The 23,716-nt window shown below is 40.0% G+C and overlaps 1 protein-coding gene across 4 annotated transcripts in view; it reads right to left on the bottom strand.

Annotated features, from left to right (window-relative positions):
* The window catches only part of GBF1 (golgi brefeldin A resistant guanine nucleotide exchange factor 1), a 111,795-nt gene that overhangs the window by 44,488 nt on the left and 43,591 nt on the right, over positions 1–23,716 (bottom strand). For all 4 annotated transcript variants that reach the window (XM_072869521.1, XM_072869517.1, XM_072869518.1 and 1 more), the window contains exon 4: positions 2,842–2,973. In XM_072869521.1, the coding sequence (XP_072725622.1) occupies positions 2,842–2,973 (132 nt within the window). The remainder of the gene's footprint in view (positions 1–2,841; positions 2,974–23,716) is intronic.

Below are 23,716 nucleotides of genomic sequence, written 5' to 3'. Positions count from 1 at the left end.
ATCCAGGCTCTCAACCATCAGGGAAATCCAGAAGCCTGCTCAGTAACACCTTCAATGGAACGAAAATAAATCACCAAGGAGACAGAGAAGATAGAGGGGAGAACAAGCTTTAAACTCCCCAAACAGCAAGTCCTCTAGCTGGAAGCTGAGCAACAGCTACTCACTTACAGATACGTGGTTTTCGGGACCACCAGGGAAAGTTAACTTTAGAAATGGAGCCAGAAGCTGCTGTGGACACACTGTGATAATAAAAAGAGCACATACCTTTTCTGAGGAAAATACAACAAATACAGTTATGAAATTCAGCCACTAGTCTTCCTATAGCTAAGATTTGAGCTCATCGGAAAGGCTGACAGCTAGCTAGCTAGTGCAAAACTGCTGAGTAAGGAAATAATGAATCTGAGGGATAAAAATCAATTAGAGTTTAGTATTGTTGCACAGTTTTCTTGTACTTTAAAAATTACTATGTAATATATCGACTATAACTCTTGAAACAGTAGTACTTATTTCAGAGCACAGGATAATCTGTAAGGCTAACTATTCCTACCAAAACCTATTCCTACCAAAATACGCATGGTGGATATCAGGTCATTTTATCTAACTGAGCTGTGATTGCACGCTATACCATTAGTGAACTGAGTTCCAACAATCTCAGAACAGATCTTTGCTATTCAGGCTACTAGAGACCAGAAGTCTCAAAGGGTACTCAAGAATTATTCTTTTGTAACTGGTTTTAAAACATACTCCTCAGCACTACTGGCCTGAAAAGTAGACAGATAACCACCTGCTGACATGAGACAGCATAAGAAAAATAGTGAGACGGCACAAGGATTAGCAATGAAATGCTTTGGAAATAGGAAAAGAAAGCAGTTTTAAACAAAGATAATTATCAGAGGAGTTTGGCCCTTTCACTGCCCCCTGGTTTTTGACCCAGTGTATAGAGCAAAAGCCATCCGCTCACAGAACAGACACAGCTAATGACTCTTTTGAAAAAAGTGCTGGTTTCACCTGTCAACTATACAGCCCCAAAATGCACCACAAATATCAGCCACACAGAAATTTCCCCACTGTGCTTACGCCAGAGTCCTTCCTTCCTTGTTCCGTGCAGTTTAAAACAGATTTGTATATTAAGGACAGTTTTAAGCTTTTCCTATCTTTAGGCAAACAGTCTTTAGACTACCTTTAGTCTTATATTACAAAGAGAAATATAAGACCAAAAAGCTTTAATTTAACAACACAACCCTAGCCAGATGTTCAGTCAGCACCACTAATCCCAGCCTCACTGGTATCTGGAGCAGCACAAAGGACAAGGCCACTGTGAATGTCACCTGAAGCAGCAATGGAGGTCTTAGATTACAGGTTCTGCTCTGCAACAAAAGCTAGGCAGAAGGTCTTTTCCACTGCCTACTACAAAGACACATGCCTACCAACAGTTACAGGGATGCGCCCTTGCTGGAGTGACCCAATTAATATCCTAAATAACAAGTAGCTAGAGAAAGGCTACAAATTTTTAACCACATTTTTTCCTGTTTCTGCCTCAAATCAAGTATTGTAGCCATTTGCCTGGACATGTGATACCAGCCTGATGTTCTGATGTCATCCAAACCATAAAAGCCCAGAAGAAGAGTTCATCCCTCATTCTATGTTGAAACTAACATATTTTGCATTATTGCCTAGTCCTTCAGAGGGACATGTTTTACAGGCTTATTTATTAAGATTTCTTTATTGTCCTACAAAGTGACATCAATATTGCATCATTTTTGTTATTTTTTGCCGCTTAATTATACCCAATACTGCCCACTAACTGATGTCTTGATACACTAGATTTCCATCAAACTCTTAAAAAATTCTATTCCTGCAAGTCCCCATTTTTGCTCATTTTACTTTTGGGTCTTTCTCACAAAAATGGTCTGCATCTACATCAAGCCCTTTCTTTCTCTAACTTCCCTCATGCTAACTCTAAAGAAATAAATATTTAAAACAATAGTGCCAAAAATTCAACAGTGTTCACCTACAATGTAAGGGAGGAAAAGAACTGAGAAATCTGAACTTGGGGGGGAGGAAGATGGGTAAAATAATTTTCTCCAAGTGAGACTACATATAAACAAACACAGATAACAAGTTTTGTAATTCACACAGGTATGATCAGAAAGTACTAACAGAATTTACATGGAAAAATCAAGCACAACTAACAACTGGATGAGACATTGAAGGCAGACAGAAAGCAGCTAATAAGTTAACTACAAGCCAGGTGAGCCATGGGAACTCACCACATGCACATTATTAGTCTTTCACAAATATAAAGGAGAATGCGCACATTTGAAAGTCTGGGCAGTGGCAAAACTGTCTCTGCCATGACAGTTGTGACAAGTGAAGAGTACTGGCACACCACTGGACAGGGTCTGGGATGACACAAAAAACCATCCTCACTCTAGAGCAGAAATATTAGTCCCCAAAACTAAATGAATTCTGCTGTGTTTATGTATATTACAACATTGTAATCCAAGGTGGTATTCTCCCCTCCCTGCCCCTTTTGCTCAGATTGCATTAAAAAGCAGTTGGTGACCACCACAGTCCAGCAGCAGGCCATAAGCACATGCAGCAGTCAGGGCAGAATAGAAGCTTTGGCTCTGTCTCCAGCCATTGCTCTACTGCCATGAAAGACCACAAGGTATGATATAAAGAAACTACAGATGCCTACTTCCCCAGCATTAATGACAATTGTCTTATTTCCGCAATCTCCTCGTTAAGACTGCAAGCATGTATCCTGGCCAAAGACACGTCTCAAGGAGAGGCATTTGGCTGGCATTTTGGTAAATCCCAAGAAGCCATGTAACATACCTATTAGTGCATACGAGAGGAACTTATTCACAGAGGTGAGGGCCAATCCAGTTATGGGGCCTGTAGTGTCTTCAGAACGGATTACTTCCAGGAAAGGCCGTAGAAAGATGTTGGGTTCAATTTCAGATAGCTCTGTTAAAATAAAAAGAATTTAAAAGATACATTAAATTAGGATTCATTAGGATTCATTTTCTCTTTAAGAATCTACAGCAAGCTTAATCTCAGAAGAAAAAGGCCTGCAATAGTTTAGTTTCAGAAGGCTGGTGGGAAGGCCAGGGTTACTTTTAAATATATATATACACATACACATACGTATATGTATATATTTTTAAAAGCAATGGTTTGTGAAGTTCACTTTCTTACGAACTTCAAAACACCATTCTGGAGCCTTCTAAAACAAATTCTACTCTAAGAACACTCTGTAAACACCACAGAGCCACTGCTACCTAAATTCATGCTTTAATTAATTGGCAGATACGGTTGTGTTTTCCTAGTACTCCTGGAATTGTGTCATCACATGAACTATACAGGCCTTGCCCCACCTTCCGCCACTTCTGTAACATCCTACTATGCATACAGCCTCATACTAATCACATGCATAGTACAAATACACAACCAGGTTAGTTGGATCTCTTGCAGCTCTTTGCCTGAATACAAATTGCATTTCTGCAACACTAGAAGTTTGCTTGGCAAAGACAGGAAAAAACACAAGATAAACAAATTTAAAAACTCTTCTGTCTTGTTCTCAGAATACCTGTATAAGCCTCTCAACCAAAGAAAAAAAAAGGGCATTCTTCTCTACTTGCTGCTTTGCACAGCAAGTATCATCTCTAAAGCTTCAATACAAGAAGGCAGATGCACTGAGCTGTTGAGCTGGAGAAAGAACAACTAACAAGCTTCCTAAACTTTAAGATGATCAATGGAAGCTTTGGGAATGAAAAAGAAACACAAAAAAGGATAGCCAGAACTAGGGAAAGTGACAAAAAAAACACCAAAAAACCCCAAACAAAACAAACAAAAACAACCCAAACAAAAAACCCAACACAAGGAATCAAGATAAGAGGAGTCCTGAGGATTTAGGAGAAAAAGCTTTAAAAAGCAGGTGAAGGCAACCACAATACAGCCAGTACACAGGCAAAAAAGAGTGTATTAAAAGTAACTTGGATAATCCTGAGACCAGAAATATTTAAGTACAAACACTTGGCTCAACTTGCTGAAACCTACATTTTATTCCTAATAAAAGTTAACAAGTCTAATTGCTAATAGTGTCACAGGAACACTGGCATTTATATTCTTGATGATCCAATATTGCACTTAGCTGTCATATGAGCTTCTCTGAGGCGGGGGAGAAAAAAAGCCTGTAATTCCTGAATCCTTAGACAAGCTGCTGCTTTTCTGTTTACCAACATAACTCAATTATTTTACTTAAAAAAAGCAAACAAACAACACAAAAACAAAAATCAAACCCTCCTGATTCTAAGGTAAGTGAAATTCCATTTTATCATAGTTCCTATTGAAAAGCCTGAAGTGTCAAAGTAAAAAGCCTATCAGAAAGCATGTTAACATAACTGTGACAAATTATGATGAGGAAGCAAAGGAGGAAGAATAATGCAGGTTTTTTTGTTTTAAATAGCTAAGACGATGGAGAGCAACATCAAAGTGCAATAGTTTTGCTGTTAACTAAAGCAAAACTGCAATTAAAAAAAGGAACTTTGAGAATCATTATGCAGTCTCTTACCTTTCAGCCACCAGTTCAATTCAGGCCAACACCACTAACTTGTGAGAGGTTAAAAGGAACGTGATGATTCAATCTTTTTGGCTTAAGAACAACTCCCCCAACTTGTCAGATAATATCCTGGTGTGACATTACAATTGTGTCACCTCTCAATAGCTCATGGAAATGCAGAGGATCATAAGACATGCTTTCATCAATGTTTATTTAAGTGTGCTTTATAGAGCGCTTGTCTGGTTACAAGCACTTGGACAACATTAAATATAGTAAGACTTCTAGGGATCAACGCTCAAACTCTTCGTCCCCAAAACTGATCCCCCCTTCTATATAACAGTCAGAACCATCATAATCCTGTCAATTCCTCCAGCCTCCTTCAATCCAATGAGCCCCACGATGGAAAAGCTGCACCTTGATTAGTAAGAAAAATGGGACTTCAGCAGACATACATAGCTGCACAGGTGGAATGAGATGATGAAGACAAACTGCTAGCAAGCAGACGATACACAGGGTATTACACTCTCAATTAATCCATCTTGGGGACAATAAATAGATGTTTTCTTTACAAGAGTGGGGGGAGTTTAGTTTTTTTCTTTCCATTAAAGTTGTGAATCTTGATGTGGTTAAAGATTAGATTCCCCTGCAGTCTAACTGAAATTCCCAACTTACATGAAGATCACAAAATGGCTTGTCATAGCTTGTCATCCTAACCATAGATAGGATTTAACTTAGGCACATACTGTTGATTACACAGCAACTCTGTCCAGCTTCCCTGATATTCAGAGACTCTAGCTTTTATGGTAACACAGCATTTTACATTAAGCTCTCTGAAACTGACTGTAACACAGCATTTTACATTAAGGTCTCCGAAACTGATTGTGTACGCTGTAAAACTGTTTCAGACTGGATAGCTGGTGCTGTGTTATGGAAAAGAATTATAAAAATATACTAAACAAGAAGAGAGTATTTTTAGTGCAAGACTCACCCACTAAAGGACTACTGTGTGAAAGATCTGAATATCAGTGAAACATCAATCACACTGCTAATTGTTTGCATCTGAGGAGTATTCACTTGATTACTACAATGAGCTCTTCTTACCAGCAGCATTTGCAGGCATTGAGGACTTACAGGGGTCACTAGCTCCCTTTTCAAAGCAGAACTCAATCTTGGTAGCAGGGCTTGCTTCAATAGGAAGATTGGGAGCACAGAAAAACACTCATACTGTAGCTTGTCTTGCTATATCCTGTCTTGAAGCAGATTACTCTCATTGGCTGAAGTATCAGTTCAGCATCTGAAAGTGGCACTAAAGCTACTTGGAAGTTTTTAACCATGTAAAAATGTTTCAAACAAGTCAGTAAGTCAAAGATCAATCCTCTTCTTTTAACTCAATCCTGTTGAGCTCAGTGAAGTTAGTTCAGAAGCTCTCTCCCTGAAAGGTTTTCATAGCCTTATATCCTGAACGTGGCAGTGTCCAGAACCAACCTGCCAGCCCTTTCAGATCAGTAATTACAACTGCAAGGTGCACTCCATACTACCTTTTACTACCAGAGTTCAAGTTTAATCTAGAGCACAGAACAGTAGGAACTGAATAATGCTCTTTTCACAATACTTTGGTAAGGTAGGACCATAGTCTTTAAAGGGAATTGCTCTGCCCAGCAAGTTAAAACTTCATGAAAGAGACACTACATGAAGTCTTGATCTTTTCTGACACGTAACTTTAATAGCAATGCTATGCTCTCCTGAAAATACCCAAGGACCTCAGAAAGTGCAGTAAAATCAATTATAACTTTAATAATTCCTTTGCCAAAACAAAGGCTATATAAAGTAAATATTGAATGTTTGGAAGTACATACTTGAACTTTTATAAAAGCTTTCTAAAAAAAGCAGCTCTGATTTTTCAGGTATATGGTTCTTGCTCTGCTAGATTCAGGTTCAGGCATTATAAGTGAGGAAACCATAACCAGTGAGAGACTTGAGAACTGCTGATAGAGATGTTTCTCCAAGTGCATTTCCTAGCAAGAGTCATTTCTCAGTGTTTGAACTAGAAAACACGGGATGGTTCTCTGCTTAGGCAACTACTTTCAACTCTGGGGGAAAAACCAAACAAAACAAAAAACCCACCCCAAAACCCACCAGCCCTGCAAGCAAGACCTCAGCCTCGGATCTTACAAGAGGAAAAACTGAACAAGTGTCCACAAGGAGATTAAAATTTCACTAGGAATTCCTACAAGCAGCCTTCCTTTTCAATCTACCCAAGGCTAGGGAAAATTATATTAAAACATTATTAAGTCTTACATGAAGAGCCTGTGCTGCTTTGGAGACCAGCTGGAAAGCACCTCCCATTCTTTTCACACAGGTCCCTTCAATGAAATTTCAGGGAATCAAACAGAGACCAGCACCACACCCAAAAATGCTCAGCTAGCCCAAAGCAGTACATGGAGACTGAGAAGAAGGGAAAGAATATCTTAAGTAGCGTATCAGAAAGCCATCTCTTCAGGCTGGCAATTTTAATATGAGGAAGGAATTCCTTTGAGACCACAGTGCTTTCCTTCATTCATCCTATGGATTATTTGCGCTTAGACACACATGTCTATAAAGATATTTAAACAACTAATTCATGTTTAAGCACCTAACTCCCATTTCAGCAATCCCATCCAGCCATTCAGGCACTTCAGCAAACAAGCTGCATCAGACCTCCGGCATCCCCTTTCTCCTGAAGTACAGGAGCAGGTCCCCCTCGGAAGAGGTTTCTTATTGTTAGCACACTGTTGGCACATTCCTGATCTAAAATGCTCACATAAGCTGCTTTCTCTGGCAGTTCAACTCTTCACTCCTGAATGACTCTTATCAGGATCGGCTATGCGTTCCGAATCAGAGTAAATGAACGAGAAAAAATTGTTTATGACAAGTTATTTCAACATCATTTGTCCCCAGGACAGGCAACTGCAACCCAAACCACATGACCTGGACTCCTCTTATGCAGCAGCTGTTGGCCTTTGACGCCCAGCCTTCAGAAAGGCTGTCTCAGTTGTATCCCACGCACCTCTCCAATGCAGACGAGCTCAGACAAGAGCAATGCTTCAAGCATGTGCTATTACCTTCCCTGCTGTACAATGAACAGGCATCCTCTTTTCTTCTTAAGGTGAGAAAAAGACAAAAATAACACTGTAACAGAGCAGAAATCCAGCTCTTCAGGACTCCTGCCTCGGAGCTCAATGAGTTTATGCCACAGAAAACTGAGGTACCAGCAGGCACTTCCTGGCTCACCCTCAAAAAGACTTTCTGCAAACACTGACCTCTGGCCTACGTGACTTCATATGCGCTTTATTCTCAGTTCACCCACCAAATACCAAAACATTTTGTCTTTTCACCCAAGGGTGAGCAGTCCCTGCAGTCTCCCTCAGCAAGTTAGAGAGAAGAAAAGTTACAAGGAAAAAGGACAAAATTGTACTTGCCTTTTAAGAACCATCTGAAAGTATTGAGTAGCCATACTCTTCAGATTTTCAAAAACATTTCTGAAGTCTTAAGTGCTGGAATAAATACTGGCTTAATCTCATCCAGATCAAAATGCAGGATTACAGGGAAAGGAGAAATGCCTTTGAGTTAGTCCTGTGATTATCTGTTGGTTAATTTACAGATTAACAAATCTAGCAAACAGAACTCCAGTAACTTGTTCCTCTCTAAAAATTTGCAGAGCTTGAATTTGCTTTACATAGAGTCAGTTAGGTAACAGACACAGAATGGTATATGCATATTGGTTCTAGGTCTTTTGGCAAAACTACAATTTCAGCAGCTCTACAGCTGATGAGTGGAGGCAGCGCATGTTTCACCACTCGAAAACAAATTCTCCAGACTCACTGGAACACGTCACCCTGCACCTGCAATGAAAGACATGCCCTGATTTCTTCTAGCTAGGAAGTTTAGTCTAACATTTAGCTCCAGTTCACTAATGGCCAATTAATGTAGGGTAAGAAGTGTAAAAAAGCTAAGCTAGATGATCCGCATTCATTTGTTCCTGAACGTATGTTCCCCTCCGCACAGTCCTGGTACAGTCAAGGTTTCAAGTGAAAAGAATCCTCTGCCATCTCTCTCTCTCCCCAAGGGGTTTTTGTTGTTGTTTTGGTTTTGTTTTTCCTGCAAGGTCTAGACCAGCCCTTGCAACATGGTGCAATGCATAGCACGTTTCTAGAGATTTTCTTATCGGAAATGAGAACAGATTGCTACTTATATAGTCTGACCTAGAAGCTAATGCGATCAGAGAAATCTCTAGTCCTACTTCCTAAAAATAATGATGGCAATGTCCACTAAACTTGATAAATGAGAGGTCATCAAAAAGAGCAGACACCTGACATTCCCTACAGGTTCCCAAAATATCATTGTCTTATCCCAGCCTAAGCTCTTAATAGATGAAGAGAACTGGATTCTGACAGCTAGGGAGAAGCTGAGGAGCCAGGAGCCTACATCCTAGTTTCCAGAACACATGAATACTGCAAGCTATTTTAAAAGGCTGCTGCGATTGCACAACACAGCATACAAGCTCACCGTGGGATGTGTGGAAGCAAGCTTTGTGTATCTCTGAAATCAATACTTCACCATAGTAAGTGTTACCAAAAGCTTTACATATGATAGAAGTAAACATAGGCCCAAAATTAAGGATATTCAAGCCAATGAAGGAGAAGCAAGAATTAACTGCGATCCTTTTCAGTATGCCTGTAAAATATACTCTTCAAAGCTAGTTCCCTGTGAATTAAAGTGGTCATTCAGGGGCCCAGGCCCACCATATCAAGAGGGAAACAGTGCCATTCACAGCCACACATGAACGCAAGGCTGGAATTACAAATGCAGTTTGACAGGGGGAACCCAGAGCTGTCAAGCCTGTTCTGTTTGCCCAATTTCATTACAATGGCACAAATGCTTTCATTTGTCACACTCCAGCTTCATGTGTTTATCTCCCTTTCATTAAACATGACTTTAACAAATGATTGTTCCATAGTGCCAAGATCTCAAGCGCCCCTCAGAACTGAGATTTTTATTTTGGGGAAGGATGACAGAATGCATACTGAGCATTTGACTCTTGATATCCTCTGGTCAGGGTGGCATAAATTCAACTGAAATATTGGCTCCTATAGGAATTATTTACATCTACCAGTGAAGCAGGAGCACTGCCAGTCCCTCCAGTGTTAGCCATTAGTCAACAGGGGTTTCATCTGATGCCATGCTTCAAATTCAGCTGTTCTGACTGCCCATTAAAAATTCCTGGGCATTTTTTCGTAAGCAGGTACTTGCTAGAATATCTTCAGCCAAAATCACCCTGAAAACTCCAGCTGTGTCTCCATTGTTATTCCAAGTGCTTTTCACCTAGCCATAGTATTCTATTCCAGAGGGAGTGATACTATGAGAAGTAGAAGATACTCACTTTATTCACAAGAAAAACAAATGCCATCAACAGGAAGTATGGAGCTACACAAAGTGCAAGCTTTCATGGCTTCTATCCAGATGGACTTAAAGTACAGACACAGCTACTCACTTCTTGAATTTTTAACATCAGTCACACAGATTGCTGAGTGCAGAAAAAAATTAAGTTGTTGGGATAGCAGCTTATTTCAAAAGTTAAAGTTGTTTAATTCTGCTCTTATTTCTTAGCACTGAGGAGACAGCAAGGATGGGAATAACTGCATCTTGACAAACTTTTTTCTGAGCTATGGTTGACATGTATTAGCCAGAGGTCATATTCAAAAGGCTCTGCATCAAAACAAGAATAGCTCTTAAAGTGAACTGAGGGGTAATTTGGCATAGCAAGGTTGAAGGTCACCAGGAGAAGACCTTGCTATGAATCCTAGAGTATTTCCTCCCACTCTGTGACCTGAATACCTCTGAAAGGACCATAACTATTCTGATGAAAGGCAACAAATCAATTAACTCTACATAGTAAAAGGCTACTGTTTCCAAATTGGTCTCCCATGTGTGTGTTTATTGCCAGTGTGAACAGTAATACCCATCTACCTTTAAGTGTAATTTCAATGCTAACCTATACTTGTTTTCTTGAAACCCTTCCTCCTGTGTCATACTAGAGGATAAGCACTAGAGCAACACCTGATTACGCTAGCACATTCCAGAGAAAGATTAGATCAAGGCCCATGGTTTGTAAAGCCACATATGGAAATTCAGAATTACTTAAATAAATTTTGATCTCCGTTATAGAAAGGCCGATTGCTCTCAGGGAAAGGAGATGGGGGAATACAGCTGACCTGAGCCTCTGATAGGTTCTGGAATATACAACTACTTTTGTGGCTTTTTCAGACGGATGCAAGCTCTAAACTGTTAGTGCCCATTGTAATGGCACTTAATCCTACTCCAGAAAACTGAACTCCTCAATAGCTCTACAAAAACTGATTTGAGATCCTACCCCCTTCTGAAGGTTTTTTTTTCCCCATGGGTGTAAGTTACTTAACATGAAGCTCTGAACAACCTCCAGGGAAGAGGAATCAACCTTCCCATACACCTACAAGGAAAAAGTCCTTCAGTAAGCTAAATGGCAATGAGTTTCACAGGTAACTGGAAGTTTAACATCTATTCTTTAAAAAAAGAAAACATCTCAAAACAACAGGGTAAGTGAAATGCAGGTAAGCTTCACCTTTTGTCTCTGTTTAGAAGCAGCTGAAATTGTTTTGAAAGATTTCTTACAGAAAATCACCACACACATGAAAACAGCCAGTTCTTGTGATGAACCTGCACCAGCTCTGAGCTTCAGAACCCATGAGCACTCCTCTGATGCAACGACATTCAACTCTAAATGAAATTACTAAACCAAACTAAACCAAAGCAAAAAGCAGTCATCCCATGACAAATTCATCTGCCCTTGACCAAACGCTGATAGTTATTGATCTTGCTGCTGTTGTGAATTAGGGCCACGTTTCCCAAGGTTCCCTCCTAATACGAGAAAGAGAGCATGGTCACTCTAACAAGGCCGACTAGGCTAAATGAAACCTACGGGGAATTGCATTGCACACTGCCAAGTCCAGAGGATGGACTGATCCATCCATCTTACTGACAGCACGAGTTCGATGTATGTCAAGTTTAAGCACTCTTTTTCCTCTCTAAAAGAAATTGGCACATGTCGAAGGAAGAGCAATTAGTTTGTGACACTCTACAGAACTCTATTCAGTCACTGGACTTGCTTCACTATGGTATTTTATACTTCTTGCACAGTACCAGGCCCAAACTAAGTAGGCAATTTAAAAGCCCAGGAGAAATTAAAACTTCTTCCCTGGTATTTTAAAGCACAGCAATTCTCCACAGCTTTGTGTGTCTACCACACTATGAATAGCTCTCTCATTGCAAATTCACCATGCTGTGAAAAGGAAAGCTTCACTATTTCTAAGAGGCTGGAGAAAAAGATTACAGTTTTATCATCAATTAGCTGCCTGGATGTTACCCCGTTCTGTTTACCCCTTCCTCAAGGGAAGCCCATGAGTGCCAAGGGGAAAAATTAAACGGAAATTGAAGAACAACAAATCCCAAACAAGCCAAGACACTTCTTGTGTTGTCAGAGAATCTAAAAAGCATCAGTGAGACAGACAAAATCCAAAGAATGAAATGAAGAAAAGCCTGATGGCCCAAGAGGAGAGAGAATCTTTTAATGAAAAAAATCTCTCCAAGGTTTAACGTACCTTGCTGTTATGATTTACACAAATTCTTCTATCCAGCCTGAACCAATCTACGAGACATTGTGCTTTGCCATGTTATTACCAGAAAGTAAAGTTCCCAAGTGCTAATGGCAAGATACAATTGCCCAAAGCTCAATTACCAATGCACTAAGTTATCACAAATGCAAAATGGGAGCCTCAGGGAGAGCAGGGTGCAAAACATCATGGGAATACTAGTTTCAAGCCTACAGGTGTGGAAAAGGGACACCAGAGAAAAAAAGCAGAAGGGAGAAGAGATTGGCCTGGTGGCAGTCAATCCAACTGTTGCCTTAAGACATTGCAACAGTAAAAATATTAAGCAACATTTTTTATCCCCGCAGCAATAATTAAAGCAATCGGTGTACACACAGCATACACACACACAAGCAGAAATTCAGGCTGCCTCCATTAAAAGGCAGCTTGATTCCTAGAATAATGAAAACAAGTGAATATTATGTTCTTGAGAATGGACTGGGGAAAGAAATTAATGTCTCCATGCTGCTACGCGCTAGAGCGATCTACTGATACAAGGTGCTAATGGTACACAAAGGGAAGTGGAAGCCTGAAATTTAACAGGCATTTACAGTTTTTGCAACTGAAGAGATCTGTGAATGCAATTCAACTTCAGTGACCACCAAATAGGATGTATCTTAAGATGGGCATCATGGAAAAAACATTACATCAGTCCCCAACTCCATCAAATACATTTTTTTCCATGTCCTGGAATCAGGTATCAGCTGTAAAACAATAAAATGTCTGCGAGGAATCAAAGTGACCTAAAAATCAATGTGAAGAAATGAAGGGATTCCATACATTCATAAAAAATTAGTTATCCTTACTGCAGCCTGGACAGAGGAATACACAAGCAGTTAGTTTCTCTACCAGTTGGGAGCCTAAGCATTATACTTCACCATATCTGAATACGAAAACAGTAATTCAGCCTCCATTAACAAAACCCATTAACTACTGGGGTCAAAGCACCATCCCAAAGGAAACAGCAAAGTTTATTAACAGGTGAGAGGTGGAAAAGTATTTTTTGACTGCTATTCTGTCTGCTTCTCCAGACTCAGTAGATCTATATACTTAAATAGAAAAGATATGCCTTCAGCAGAAAAAAGGTACAGGTAGTTCGGAATGATTCCTCCTCCAAGCAGCAAGATTTTGGTGCCACTTGGGGTTCAGCCTGAACTAGCTGTTCCCCCACCAAGAGATGATCTTTGTTGGCAAGGTCCATAATTGGCATTCTTAAACCAAACCTGGGATTGTTTTGGTCAAGAAAACTTGCCAAGAACACTTTTTTCTTACAGCCTACAAGGTTAAATACTATTGATTTTGTTTCACTTGCACTGTCTGAAGAAGCTGATGTGACCAGAATTAAAGAATTTTAGGGGTTTCAGATTTGTGCTCTACCCAGTTCTATAAACTTATCCAGGATTTTGATGGGATTTCCATCAGGAGGTCTAAACAATGCTACAAATCCTACTTATGCTACTATTTCAGAACGCACACAAGTACAGGTAGCCTATGAATGCAACTATTTCCATGAGGCAACATGATACTCTGAAGCACCAGACTGAGTCAAAGCTCCCTCTGCAGCACCTTTGGTCAATGATCGGTTGCAATCCAGGACAAAATTTTCCTGCTCAAATCCTTAATGTTCCCAATTTAGACAAAGTTTTTCAGGGCAGAAAGAGTCCATGTGTATACTGACAACTCATAACTCTCCTGGGAAGACTGCAAACACCAAATAAAGATTCAGGTACAGTATGGCTTGACATTGGCAACTCCATGGTCCTGCTCCCTATTGCATAAGCTTCTATGAAGAGGTCATTTAACAGATGACAGATAACCAGCGTCCTGAGCAGCCGGCTTGTATAAGAAGTATGAGTAACTCCTTGGTATACAGGCCACTAGCACTATACCTTAAAAGAGAAAACTGGTTACAGTCTCTAAGAAAGTGCCAAATAGATCTGGTTTAGTCTATTGCTAATGTTTTTGATCTAGTACATGCCCATGACAGAAGAAACCACTAGAGTGCTTCAGAAGCTCAACTGAGTGATGCTGTCCTAACTTTATAAAGGCCACCACTGACTGCACACTGCCCAGCAAGAGTGATCTAAAAGCGACAGCACAGCACAAAACTTTAACTCACACAGATCAACAGGGCTGTTTGTTCAAGCCAGCCCCCGGTTCACACAGTTATGTAGGCTTCTTCAATCCCTCTCTCCTTCCCTTAGGGCACAATGCAGCCTGGCTCTCCAAGTGCAATACACGATACACACTGAACAGGTCAGTGGACACAACTCTGCTTTAACCTCTCATCCTTAGCATTTCTGCTACCATGACCTCTGGGATGGAACCGTTATACTTCAACAGCATTTGTTCCCACAACTTGGTAAAAAGGCAAAGACAGAAGAATTTCCTTTTGATTTTCAAGCCTAGACCTATAGAATTTGCTCTGACAGGACATAAGCACATATGCAAATAAACTGAGCATCAGATGATAGCAAGGTCCTTGATCACAGATAGGTAAATCAGTCTACTTGTCTCCCCTTCATGCTCTTGGACAAGTCACTTCACCTCTGCTTCAATTCCTCATATAAAAAAGCCAATGTGTTCCCTTTTCAAGTGCTGTGCCATTAGATTACCTGGAAATAATCCCCAAAAAAGCAGCTCACAGTGACAGCAATCCCATAAAGGCTTCCTGCCCTATCATCCCATATTTCCCCAAAACCAAAAGTTAACTAACACTTCGTGAAGGAAGCTATTTTTCAAGTTCATATTTAAGTTAGGGAAATATGACAAGCACTGTATTACACAAGTTAAGATCAAAATAATCTTTATAATCTATCACACAGAAAACCAGTAGTTCAGTTTGTGAAGTATCAAGGAAATTAACAGGGACATAATAGAGTCACATCTAGAAACAACTTGGCAGTGCTTGGCCACTCACTTTTGGGGTGTCAGTGTTAAGGAACTTTATCAAAAAAAAAAGGCAACTAACTTTCAGAGGACCTAGTGAATGAGAGGAAGAAAATGTACATGATTTTCTAAAAAGCAACAGTTAAACAGCTAGTAAATTCTCACAGCCTTGTCAGAATGAAACTACTTGACACAGAGCAGCATTTTGTTTAGCTTTGAGGCCAGTGCTTAAAACCAGAAAGTGACTCTAGGTAACAGAAGGACTTCGAGGGCCCTTCCAAAAACTTGGGATGAAATCCCAAAGCTCTGGGAGAGCAAGGCGAGCACCTGTTTTCCTGAACAGTCAATTTTTTTTATGCTGCATACTTTACACAGAAGCTGCATTATTCTGGAGAAGCTGCATTCCAGCCAAAAGTGCACAGTTAATGTTTTTTGCAGCCCCCAGCCTCCAGTGATGGATGACCATTTTATAATGAAATACTTTATGCTCAATCAACTTACAAATAACGGATGTTTTATCACACTGAATTAAAAAGAATGTTTTTAACAAAAAAAAAAAAAAAAGCAACAGACAAGAGGATTAGTGATGAGCAGAAGCAAAAGTTATTCCTGTTAAGGGTGGCTAAAAAAAATCCAACTGATGTATCACTTTAACTCTTTCACTGCTCTCCAATAACAAGTGGAAATGATGCATGAGCTAGTATTTGCTCTGGAAACACCTACACGTAAGTCCTGATCCAGACTATTGAGACATGAGAATATAAGGCTTCTACAAAAAGGTTTTGGTCTGTAACATCTCAATTAGGTTAACAAAAAGCTAAGGCTAATAACTAAGCACTGTCTGAAGATAAATCTTTCAAAATACTTTAATCTCTCATGCCTATTCAGCATTACAAAAATAATTCCTCAGACACCCCCTAATCAGCTGTGGGTTCTTCTCCCGCCTAGCACTGCTTCCACCTGTCAATGCTGAGTGATAAACCAGAGAAGTAAATGCCCTGCGCTCAAAGACTACTGCAATTTCTAGATCAAGGTTTGGAACCAAACATCCAAATTCAACTTATTAAAGACTCAGTGCTTGCTGTTATACCACAACTGTTACTGTTGTTACACACTACAGGTCAAGAAACCCCAGAGCTTACAGGGCCCTATATGAATCAATACTAGCTCCTGAAAAAGCCCACAGCAGAAGCCCTCACTGTGCCTTTTCTCCCAAATAGCACATTAAAAAGTCTCTATTCTAGTCCAAACATGGCAGAATGTCTCTTCATTCTCATATTACCTTACACTTTTAGGAAAAGAGTCTCTTCTAATAGGAATAAAGCAACGGAAAAATGCAGAAGAGTATGAGATGCAGTGGACACAAGCTGCAATAAGGGAAATGCCAATTAGATACTTTGAAAAACATTTTTCAAAGAAGGGTGGTCAAACACCTGAACAGTTTGCCCAGAGAAGTTGTGAGAGCTCCACCCCTGGAGATATTCAGAATTCAGCTGGCTCTAACCCTGAACACAACCCCACTTCCAAGCTGGTCCTGCTTTCAGCAGGGGATTGGAGCAGATGACCTCCAGAGGTCTCTTCCTACCTAAATTATTCCAGTTCTGACGTGTGCTTACCAGAAACAAAAAAAAGCCTCTGACATTGTATGTTATGAATGTAGCCACTCTAACATTCACTGAGTGAAGGGTTTCCCTTCCCAGATCTTCTACTGGTTAGTAACAGCAATAATTAAATACAAAGCAGGAGCTCATTCCAGAACTATCTTCCCTAGAAAACATGCATGATTTTCTAAACCAGTCTTCTAAACAGAAGCTGCAGACTCAGGCTGTGACTGAACTGGGGGGGGTGGGAAACAAACCCCAAAACAAACAAAAAAAAAACCCCACCCCACAGTTTACCAAATTTGAGGACTTCCAGAAAACTAGCAGAAATAGAGCATGTTGCTCCTATCTTCTTAAAAAGATATGGTATCTGCTGCAGATATTAAGGTCATCCAACAAACAGCACCTTGGTCCTGAGTCACAACTTCAGATCCAGACCAATTCCCCCAGTTGCACTGCAACCACCTCAAGTGCCACTAAGTTCAGAGTTAATTTATGGAGCCTTCACACTACTGTTTGAAGCACTGCAAATATTAATCAGTCCAAGATTTTAGTCACAAAATCAATTTTCCTCCCCTCCCCATTCCTCAGCTGAAGGCTGGCACTCAATGAATCACACCAAAGGGAGAATAGAGTTTCCAGCACCTGCTTCAGCTTTTAAGTGTCCAATTGAAACTACTGTGATCCGGCAGCAGGCAGTCTGAAGATGTAATTTTCCTGCTCTGTGAAGGACTGAATCACCGTACAAAAAGAATCCAAATAGAGAAATGAGTGAAAAGAGCAGCAGCGGGGAAAGGAAGCCACAACATAACTTAATATGGCCAAAGAGCAGCTGAAGACTGCGTGCTACAAAGTACCACGTCCCCTCTACAACTCAGCATCTTATTCACGCTCTGCCTCATGATGATTACTATGGACAGTGCTGAGTATGCATTATTTTCCACATTTCTGACAACACTCTTTCAAAGAATGGTGTACAATATGACTCAACACTGTTGTGTTATTTGGAATCACTTTATTACTAGACATTATGGAGTAGGGTTGTTTACCACAGTAACGTTAGAATTTTAAATCTAGAAATATAAAATAAATTCCCTCTTGAGAGGAAAATGAGCAGGTTCATTTTATACCAGCATGCTGATGGGAAGCTTCCTTCTTTTACATAAGGACACACTGATAACTCAAAAATATAATTCAAGACATACTTTTCTCATGCAGAGAAATAAAGTCAAACACATTTATTCCTCATTGTAATAGGTCTCTTAACAAATGATTGCAAAAATGAAATAAGAATATACCTACAAGCAGATTCCTTCCACAAACAGGAAAGAAACCCTCACTCTTAGCACAACAGTCTGCTTCAAGACAAAAAAAAAAAAGGCACACTCTTCACCCCTGGTCAACACAGAGCATCTGTACTATCTCCCTTAAGAATGTAATTTAAGCCTAGGAGTTAGAATGGCAAAACTCCTAAGATGAACGCAGCTTTACTGGGGTAAGAGCCTTTGCAACAGTATGGCAGCGCTCACAGCAGGTAGGCTGCACTTACAGACTACTGCCAGCAGTTTAACTTCAGTTTACATTTGCCACTAGCATAGGGGGAGGGGTGCAGGGATTGTGTAACAAGTTTGCAAAAGTACAAATATCTCAATTGTTTTAAAGAAATTATTAAAAAACTCCTACATATATCACATCAACACCCAACCTTACTTAATCTTATTCTGTTTGCCAAAACGACCACTGAGATCTAATTCTTCTTCCAGCTCTCAAGGCTTCCCTGGCCACAGAAACTGCTCACTGAAATTTCCCAAAATGCTGGAGAGGCAGAAAGCAGAGTGAAGAAAGGGTTAACCCACAGCTGGGAGAAAGTTTCCCTGGAAAATTGGAACACATGCTGTGGCTGTGACTAAATTTCACACTGGTTCTGTTGAGTACAAACATCCACAACTGTGTGCATTTGAGAGAGTAGGAGAAAAAGAAATGCTCCTTATATATTAGCTTCACCTGCTAGGTTCCTTCAAATGGATAATGACATGCTCTAGGGAACAGCAGAATCCTTCAGATTTACTTCACATTTCAAGCAGAGAGGAGGTGCCAAGGAGCGGGGGGGGGGAATGTAATAAATGGAAGGAAGTAGTCCTTCCCTTCCCTGCTCCCACATTTTTTGGAACATACTGGAAAGTCAAGCCTATGGTCTGGCAGAGCTGATTCCGCTGTTTAAGACTAGACGTGTCGGCACAGAAGTCACCTGAGCTGACACTGAAGACTTCTGCGCCATCCGAGTACATAAAAAGAGAAATTGTACAGAGTGAACAGGGAACAGTGTGCGCACAGGCACACATGCACATGGATTTTAAAGATCAACTGATGATCTTTAAAGTAGCACTTAAAGGAAGCACTTAGCTGATCACAGCTAACTACACAGTGGAGATTAAGAACTACCAAGATCAACCAGCATAGAACCACAGAAAGGTTCAGATTGGAAGAGGTCTCTGGAGGTCACCTACTCCAACCTCCTGCTCAAGCAAAGGACAGCTCTGGAGTTGTATCAGGTTGCTCAAGGCCTCATTCAGTCAAACTTTAGAAGTCTCCATGGATGGAGATTCCACTCTCTCTTCCGGTGTCCCAGTATTTAACTCTCTCTAGAAAGAATTTCCCCCTACGCCCAACTGGAATTTCTCCTGTTAAAAATTCATGACTATGGATCTCTCAGCCCCTCTGACAAGAAGTGACTCTGCCTTTTCTGTGATCCTCCTTTAGGTAGTGGAAGACTGCAATTAGGTCCCCCTCAGCCTTTTCCAGACTAAACAAACCTACATATTTTTAGAAGACTACAGCCATGGGGCTGTGCAATAAAGTGTTTGAAAGCAGTGGACTGCAAAAGGAACAAGCAAAGCAGACTGTGATCCTCTAGAGTCAACAGGGAAAAGAATATGGTATTTCATGATGTGGATGATTCTCACAGAAGTTTTAATTGGTTAAGCACACTACAGTTAGAAAACCACTTCATAAGCTTCAGAAATTATAGGCTATGATCTATTCTGCTTGTTCATAAAGATGGGGGGGGGACAGAAATGGCATACTGTTTTCATCCACATTGGATGAAAAGATCAGTGTTTTAGGGATGAGCCAGATAAGTGTTTTAGTGATCAGCCAGAAGGGTGTTTTAGGGAATACTTCAATGTCTGGAGAAAGTCTGGCAGACTGCATGGACAAAATCAACACTATTTGTACCTGTCATAGGGGTTTTTATTCTGACCAAAGACTGTTCTGTTACAGAATGGCAGCAAAGTGTTTAAAAAAGGAAAACGGAAAAAAAATAAAAGATGTATCTTCACTGAAAGGAGAGATCTCAAGAGGGGTTATCAATGCCAAAAGACAGGCACAGAGGGGCTAGCATTTATACTTATCTTCCCTATAATCAGTAAATAACAGTAGATTATATATACACAATAACACTTTCTTCTCCTCAAAGCATTTTTTATCAAACTACACAGGGAGAAGCAGAAAGCTGGCAGACAAAATATCTGAAGTAGAAGTAGACATATGATTACTGTCATCTCCAGGATGCCCAACACTGTGCCAGGTAGGGACAGAGAACTTCTGCTCTGCACTTTTCAAAAGGGGATTATTATGTGTCCACATTTAAAAAGAAGGCAGGTGGGGAAGACCTTGATTAACTATAACAGTCTATCTGTTCTATTGACCCTATTTCCCAAATGCCCACAAAGTTCTGTTCAAGTACATAAGGACCATTTTCTAGCCCTGCCTCCTTGACAGGAACGCATAAATGCAGGGTGAGCAGATTAGAGCAAATCACTGCTTCAGTTTTCTCTATCCATTTCACTACATAAACTAACTTAAAAGGTTACAAAAGACCCTCACAGCAAGGTATTAATCACTTGCTCTCACCATGGCTATGTAACAGACTTCCCAGCTGACCTTAAGTACCTACCTTCACACTCCAAATTATTTTCATTAATGAACACACCAACTATTAAAAAAAAACCCAAACCCACCACACAAATCAACAAACAAAACCTACATCCCTCTTTCCCCAGTGTCCTCTTCCAATGAAACTACCAAAACTCCAAGTAAAACAGACATGATTCATCCCTAAGTCATATCACACGAACGTAGAAGTACTTTGTGAGTTTATTTTCTTTCGCTGAACTGTAATCAGGTGTTCATTTATATTCTTTTATATATACTGACAGTGATTTGTACTTCCTGTCCCAACTATCTCCCACAGTGCTCACACAAGCAACATATACTTGCATCTAATCTTTTGAGTTACAGAAGATTACAGAACTGTAGTTAACTACAGACCCTAATACCATACATTCCTCTCTGTCTCAGAGAGAAGGGCCTCTTAGAATCTGCCATTGTTCTGTATTGGATGTTGTTAGATATTGGCTAAGAAACTAATACAAAGATTTCTTAAAAAAAAAAAAAAATTGTTTCCACACACCATGAAAAACAAACCCCTTAAAAGACCACTAAGTGCCAATCACAAACTTTATTATAACCAGGACACAGTGGAAGAAGTTCAGATTCAGGATGTGGGTGGGTAACTTCCAATAATTCAAAGTATTAGCTGGTGAAGGGTCTAGAGCACAAGTCTTGTGAGGAGGGGCTGAGGGAACTGAGGTTGTTTAGCTTGGAGAAAAGGAGGCTCAGGGGAGATGTTATTGCTCTCTACAATCACCTGAGAGGAGATTGTAGCAAGATGGGTGTTGGTCTCTTCTCCCAAATAACTAGCCATAGGACAAGAGGAAATGGCCTCAAGTTGTACCAGGGGAGGTTTAGATTGGATATTAGGAAAAATTTATTCAGTGAAAGGGTTATCAAGCATTGGAACAGGCTGCCCAGGGAAGTGGTGGAGTCACCATCCCTGGAGGTATTTAAAAGACATGTAGATGTGGTGCTTAGGGACATGGTTTAGTGGTGGACTTGGCAGTGTTAGGTTAATGGTTGGACTTGACGATCTTAAAGGTCCTTTCCAACCTAAACGATTCTATGATTCTACGCTGTTGTGCACTCCCCATCCCTGGAGATATTAAAAAGCCACCTGGACATGGTCCTGAGCAACCAGCTCTGGGTGGCCCTGCTTGAGCAGGGGAGTTGGTCCAGATGACCTCCAGAAATCCCTTCCAACCTCAGCCATTCTGCAGTTCTTACAGTTCTACCTTGACAGCCATGCGACTGAAAATGTTTCATAAGGGTTCAGCTCCAAAGAGAATCCTGTGATTACCAGGGACTTACTTTTCTGCTAAGGATTTCTATCCTTTAGATTTACAGAGGACCACTTGAAAAAATGAAACCTCAATGATGCAAAGCTCAAATTATTTTAAATAACTCTAAAATTAATTATCAAAGATCTCATGGCTTAAAGGTTTTACTCATGGCTTCCAATGCTTGAGGCCATCAAAATCAGAAACAGACTGGAGAGCTTATTCAGCTGTTCTTTTTAAGGTACCCAATATGATATGCAAGGGGGAGGGGGCAAATTACTTAATAGCATATCAGACTCTGCAGTCTTTATTCTTGCACTTATATGCATGAATGATGATTGGTGTGGCTGCCTAGCAAGACAGACTTGAGAAGAGATTAGAAACTGACCTATAATTCAACATGTCAATATTTATTATTAACTGGGAAAGCTCCTAAAGTGTGTTTGATTTGGGGTGTGGTTCTTTTGAATTTCAGGAATTTCAGGCACTAAAGGTAACTCATAGAAAGGAGAAGATGGAAGTTATCTTAACTTTGAAATTAGCTTTTGTACCACCTTAACATTTTCCTCCTTCAATAACTATTATCTTGTGGGAAGCAGTCCCTTATATTTTCCAGTTCTACTTGAAAGTGTAAGCAGCTGCCTTGCTTATAAAGAAGCCAAGTTCTTCAGACTACTAAAACAAAACAAAAATTGTATTTTTAGACTTTGCTCAATTCTAAATCCTTTTATTTGAAATGCTATACATCGTTTATTAACTGAATTTACAGACATTTATTTACTTTAGAAAGTCATTGGTGGGGAGCATTTAAGAACCCTTACATTTCACTTGTTACTATACAAAATTAATGTATGATGACATTCTAATAGAATTCAGCTGAGAGTTACATCTGCCCTAACTGTACTAATAGGCGATCATCAGCCACTAAGCCATGCTGTTACCCATTGCATAGTCAATGCTGCATTTCACAAAAAAACAAAACAAAACACCCCCAAAAACCAAACCAAACAAACAAAAAACCAAAACCCCCAACTTCTGCTTCACTGTATTCTAAATAGCTCCTGCAACCACTGAACAAACATCAGCATATACAAATGTGCACTATTTGGAGAGCAAGGAACTAGGACAAACCAAAGCACTTTTCACAGACTAACAGAAATCATGACTGCAGCCTATTTAAAATAAATTTTTCTGAGTTAAGCAACTATCTCAGAAATAATTTGACTAACATATGAACAGCTACCAGGTAAGCTAACAAAAAAATCTCCCTGCCTCCTCATTGTTAGGCTTTTTAAAAGCAACAATTATATATCTTGCTCTGCTCTACATTAAAATTTTAAATTTTAATAATCAAAAACTGATACTGGAATAAGTCCTAGCAGTTTCTTAGCTTTTTAGTGTGTTTTCAGAGTAACAATCAACTCAGCAATCCAGAAGACACGAGGCTTCAGAGGATATGTTGATCCTCCTATACATAATGGAATTTCACTGTCTTCCAAGTCTTTTGCACTGTCCTGTTAGCCACTGAAGAGCTGTATAGCAGCACTAGGGAGGGGGCTTGGGGTGAGGCTGGGGAGAAGGCACCTCAAAGTCAGGGGGGAAAAAACAAGAATGTCAGGGTTCTATTACTATTACTCAGTAAAACCCAAAATCTAGATAAAATAAAACAACATAAATTGATTTATAAATCATTAACAGGACAGC

The sequence above is a fragment of the Ciconia boyciana genome, chromosome 8 (assembly GCF_034638445.1).
Source record: "Ciconia boyciana chromosome 8, ASM3463844v1, whole genome shotgun sequence".
Classification (NCBI taxonomy): domain Eukaryota; kingdom Metazoa; phylum Chordata; class Aves; order Ciconiiformes; family Ciconiidae; genus Ciconia; species Ciconia boyciana.
This window is presented reverse-complemented; position numbering and strand designations above follow the sequence as displayed.